Source organism: Zeus faber (assembly GCF_960531495.2).
Source record: "Zeus faber genome assembly, chromosome: 15".
NCBI classification, from domain to species: domain Eukaryota; kingdom Metazoa; phylum Chordata; class Actinopteri; order Zeiformes; family Zeidae; genus Zeus; species Zeus faber.
In genome coordinates, this window is record NC_137194.1 from 22612946 (window position 1) to 22617945 (window position 5000).

General features: G+C 46.6%; 1 protein-coding gene across 1 annotated transcript in view; it reads right to left on the minus strand.

The window, feature by feature from the left end:
- nkain4 (sodium/potassium transporting ATPase interacting 4) overlaps window positions 1-3937 on the minus strand; it is a 42660-nt gene extending 38723 nt beyond the window's left edge. The window contains exon 1 of the mRNA XM_080014733.1: window positions 3852-3937. Coding sequence (XP_079870859.1) covers window positions 3852-3905 — 54 coding nt within the window. The 5' untranslated portion in view covers window positions 3906-3937. The remainder of the gene's footprint in view (window positions 1-3851) is intronic.
- Window positions 3938-5000: the final 1063 nt, after the last annotated feature.

Sequence of the window (5000 nt, forward strand, 5' to 3'; positions counted from 1 at the left end):
ATTCAACGCCGCCGGGTCAACTTGAGGTCAACACTCCCATGAGAGAAAAAACAAAATGTCCTTGCCGTTTCCTTTCTTGTTGTTTTTTTTTTAATATGGAGTCCAACTATCAACCGCGGACGTCACTGGAGATATTTAAGGGCCGTGTGTGACAGCACCAGCCATTCTCCGGGGCTGACGGGCGCTCTGACAAACAGCCGGGCCCCCTGTCTGGAATAGTTAGGCTACAAAAAAGGAAGAGGGAACGGAGGCCCTTTTTTCCGATCAATACAGGCTCATTATCTGTTGCTCTCCGTCCAAGATGGGTCCCAGCGCTCGGGCTCGCTGATGAGGAGAGCGCGCCACAATTCAATTAGGGACGGCCAAGATGGCAGGGGAGGTTTGATCAAAGCACTCTGCCTGACTAATTACCACACGCAGGGGGTTTTACGGGGGCCCTATTTTTACATTGCGGGGAGGGGGCTGTGTTATGTTGTTAATGGCGGTTTTTGCCCCGTAACGGAACGGGAATAACCCGGCTGCCGTCAAGGCAGCGCCCTGCAGCCGGGAGGAAACGTGGCGGGGTCCGCGGAACACATGGATAAATGTGTTTATCCACGTCGTCATAGTAAGCGGAGGTACACGAGTACACCAAGGCACGCACAAACAGGAAGGCAATCAAACATGCATTCGCGCGAACTCCCTGACACAACCTGCCGACTGTACGAAACGCCACCGAGGGTTCGGAGTAACCCCTCTTCACCCCTCTTAAAACCCATACAAACATGTGTAGTTGTGTTTGTGCACTTGTGAGTGTGGGTTTGTATTGTTTGTTTCCTGCCTCACTAGACAGGAAGTGTCAGGTCACCTAGAAATGGTGCCAGGGGAAAATGAAGCTGTTTCACGGACTCTTGGGGGGCTATTTAGGCAGCCCGCTGACAGCTTTATAAACCCCTTAACAAATGTTCTCCGTCCCTCTCTCTAATGAAGCGAAAAAAAGGTCCAGAGACTAGAGAGGGAAAGCAGGTGTGTCTCTAAAGGTGGGTTCATAAAAGGTCTGTTTATGTGTGTGTGTACTGTAGGTTTGTGTGTGTGTGTGTGTGTGTGTGTGTGTGTGTGTGTGTGTGTGTAGTTTGATGTGATCCAAGAACGTGCCCAGAATAACACGCCGTAAAGATTAAAGGTGCATGGACCAAAGCAATAGAAAACAAAAGCAGAGACAAAGTAGGCTTTTTTAGCATCCACTCCATTTCCCTGTTCTAAAGGCAGCTGTTACCTAAAGCCCCCCACTTGCACTGAAAGCCGTAAATCTTCTGGCAATGTTCAGTACCGGTGGGAATGGGAGCCGGCGTCGACGTTCCGTGAAAAGTCGTTCTGTCAATTTCCCCGATCTCGACTTAGTATCATTTTCGGTAAAATGCCGGTACAGCTGTGAATGGGAAGTGTTTGGCAAGCACCTACAATAGAGGGGTGGAGCCGAATGCAAATAAAGCACAAACAGCGGGATTTTACCAATACTAATTTCTTACAAATATTTCATATGTTATTCATTTTTTCGGGTTAGGGTTAGGGTTCGGGGAAGAAAAGCGAGTCCGATCCGAAGCGTGGCGCTCGGTTGCAAAGACGAGAAACTGAAACACGTCCGGTCTCCGCGGAGACGGCGTTTTATGTTCTTAAATTGTATTCATTTCATTCTTAAAAACACCTCTCAGACCCTTAGACGTGTATTGTACAGTTAGGGGGGGCGGTGCGGGAACATGGGGCACAAGCGCTCCGCTTGCCCGCTGGCTGCAGGGGTTATTGCAAAGGGTTATTGCGTCCGCAGACAGGAGCTCTGTCGCCCACTCCGTCAGCGGAGGGAACCGAGTCCGTCCGGGAGGGGCGGGGAGATGGGAAGCCAAGCGCTGGTCTCTGAGAGCCAGGAAAAAAATAAATAATACTCCGACTGTACGTCCATTGCCGAAAGATTGTCCAAACCATCGCATCTACACCAGACATAGCGTACTAACCCCAACCCTTTACTTACCGTATCCGTAACGGTCATCTAATGTGGGAACAGACTCCACACAGAAGTTCTCCGTAAAGGAGGCCAATGTGGGAATGACTCCCTACTGCCTTTGTGGGGAAATTCTTCATCCAGCAATGTTACAGATTCCATGTGAGAACGGGGCTTTATACTTGGCGAGCCATCAGAGACCTACTTTAAAGATAGGTCAACCAACAATAAAAATGTATCAGCTTTCCCCCCTACATACAACTACTCTTCTGAATCGCCCCCATCGTTATCTCCGCTTCCCCTTCCCATCACGTAGGAAACGACTAAACGATAACGCCGCTCGCTTGCGACGAAGGGAATGTGACCTACATGCGGAGCGATGAGACACGATCGCACTCCATTGCCGCCTGGGACTGGGCCACAGTAGGTGCCGCTAAAGGGGGTCAAAGGAGGAGGCCGATTCCTTCCCCCAAACAGGATCAGAGCAGCGGAGGCCTAAAGAGGAACGGACCAATTGCCCTTGTGAAATTTGGGGTGTGCATTTGGTTTGGTCCGATAACAAACCTGACTCACCGAAGACTTTCCCGGCGTCAGATATTGCTGGGGCCGCTTGAAACTCTCTCCGGTTCTACTCTGTTTCTGCATTGACCCGTTCGTTTTGCGCAACTTTGCCGTTTGACTCTTTGGCAGGAGTGGATTTTATTGTTCTCCAAGCTGTTGATGGCACCCCAATATGGAGGGGGTGTGAGCAAGCTGGCTTTTAATACCCCTATAAATAACATGGTCACACCCTGTCAAGTAAACTCTACTCCGGAGATCGTGGAAAAAGGCCTGGCTGGCGTGTGAGCGGTGAACGCAGACACTATGGGATGCATTGGTGGACACGGCATATGCTGCCGTCAGTAAAAACGCCACGGATCCCACTTTACTGATCATCCGCTGAAAACCATTCATCTCCCGACAAGCCGTAATAACCCCTTCCGCGGTGCCTTGTGTACCGTCACCCTCCGCGGCACAAAGGGTGCCAATGCCGAGTAGTACACGCCAAAGGACTCGAGGGAGGATTTTCAAAAATTTCCCGAACAAACTGTCAAGATCTGAGGAGACTCACATGTAAATCTCTTCGCTTTAAGGGTCAGTAAGAGCACATCGCTGTTTGATCTGAGGTGGTCAGAAACTGGGGGTCAGCCTCAGACCAGCGGGAATATCAGACTGATTTGAAATGATCTCAAGTCTGTAGTCTTGGTGTGTGTACTACTGGGATAGGACATAGAGTGTTTAAATATGCTATGTCTGTCTTAAGAAAGCATTGTGGTGCACCCCTGCCAGACTCTTCACAACAGCACAAATTTAGATCTTAGTTCGGCTGTTTTCATCATAGAAGCTGTGGCCAATCGAGGTGTGGTGGACAAACTCTTGGGCTTTTGGGTGGTAGGGCAGATGACAACAACTCCTGATGATTGACAGCGACAACTGTGGTTAGTTGAACACAATAGTCAGTGTTATTGTATTATAAACACGCCATGCAGGGTGGGTACTAGTGCCCCAAAACGACTGGTTCCTCTAGCGAAGGCGGTGGGAAGCCAGTGGGGGGAGGAACTTGGCACCCCAGTGCTTAAAGCTACGACCATATGTTGTCTCTGACCGTTCCGACCCTCATGTCAGGGAGGGTTAGAAATAAACATCAACCCCCAACACAATTTTCTTAAAAGAAGAGAAAATAAAACAAATGAACACCCCAAATGAATCAACTTTTTTCCCCCCATAAAATAGAAAAAAAATTAAATTAATCAAGTATCCTGAAAGTAGACTTCCAGTTCCCCCCCCCAAAAAAAACATGATAAGTTGAAGTAGATGAAGGGCAGAACTCACTCACCAATTGTAAAGTGCATATGAAGATTAGTGTGCACCGCCCGCTGCAACATCCCATCGTGTCGGAGGCACGGAACACTAGGACTCGGCAACAACAAAACAAAACAAAAAAAAAGGTGGAGAAAGGGGTAGGGGGTGGGTGGGTGGGGGGGGGGGGCGGGGGCACGGGTGGAGGAGCTTCTCTGGGTCAGACGATCAGCGTCCAGCGTCGGAGTCCTGCATCAAGACCAGAGCCGCGCACTCCACTGAGCCATGTGGAGCTCTGAGCGCTGCGGAGCGGGGCCGGTGCGGCTGGAGTCCCGGGCGGAGGAGAGGCGGTGGCGGCGCGGGTGAGCGCTGAGGGCGTGTGTGTGTGAGTGTGTGTGTGTGTGTGTGTGTGTGTGTGTGTGTGTGTGTGTGTGTGTGTGTGTGTGTGTGTGTTGGGGGAGGCACGTCATATGGGGGGAGTCAGACATGTGAGAGGGGGGAGGAAAGGGTGGAGAGTGTTGACTGGTAGGTGGGCTGGTATTACTGGAAGTAGGGAAGTAGCGTGTACTGTGTGCCGAAACATAATATAATAAAATATAATATAATATAATATAATATCATATAATATAATATAATATAGTATAATATAATATCATATAATATCATATAATATCATATAATATCATATAATATCATTTCATTTCACATCACATCACATCACATCATATCATATCATATCATATCATATCATATCATATCATATCATATCACATAATTTAATATAATATATTATAATATCATATCATATCATATCATATCATATCATATCATATCACATAATTTAATATAATATATTATAATATCATATCATATCATATCATATCATATCATATCATATCATATCACATCACATCATATTATATATTATAATATAATATCATATATTGTAATATAATATAATTCATATGATATATGACATCATATAATACAATAAAATATACAATACAATTCAATCTAATATAATATGTATTTCACTGATTGCATTTCATTTGATTATTATATATGATATTATATCATCTGTCGTGTTATATGTTATGTCTTAGTTAATGCAGTGTGTTTGTCTCGTCGTCGCTTTACAAAACCCCTATAATAAACCACTTTGTCAGGAGTGACTTTAAGGGATGAC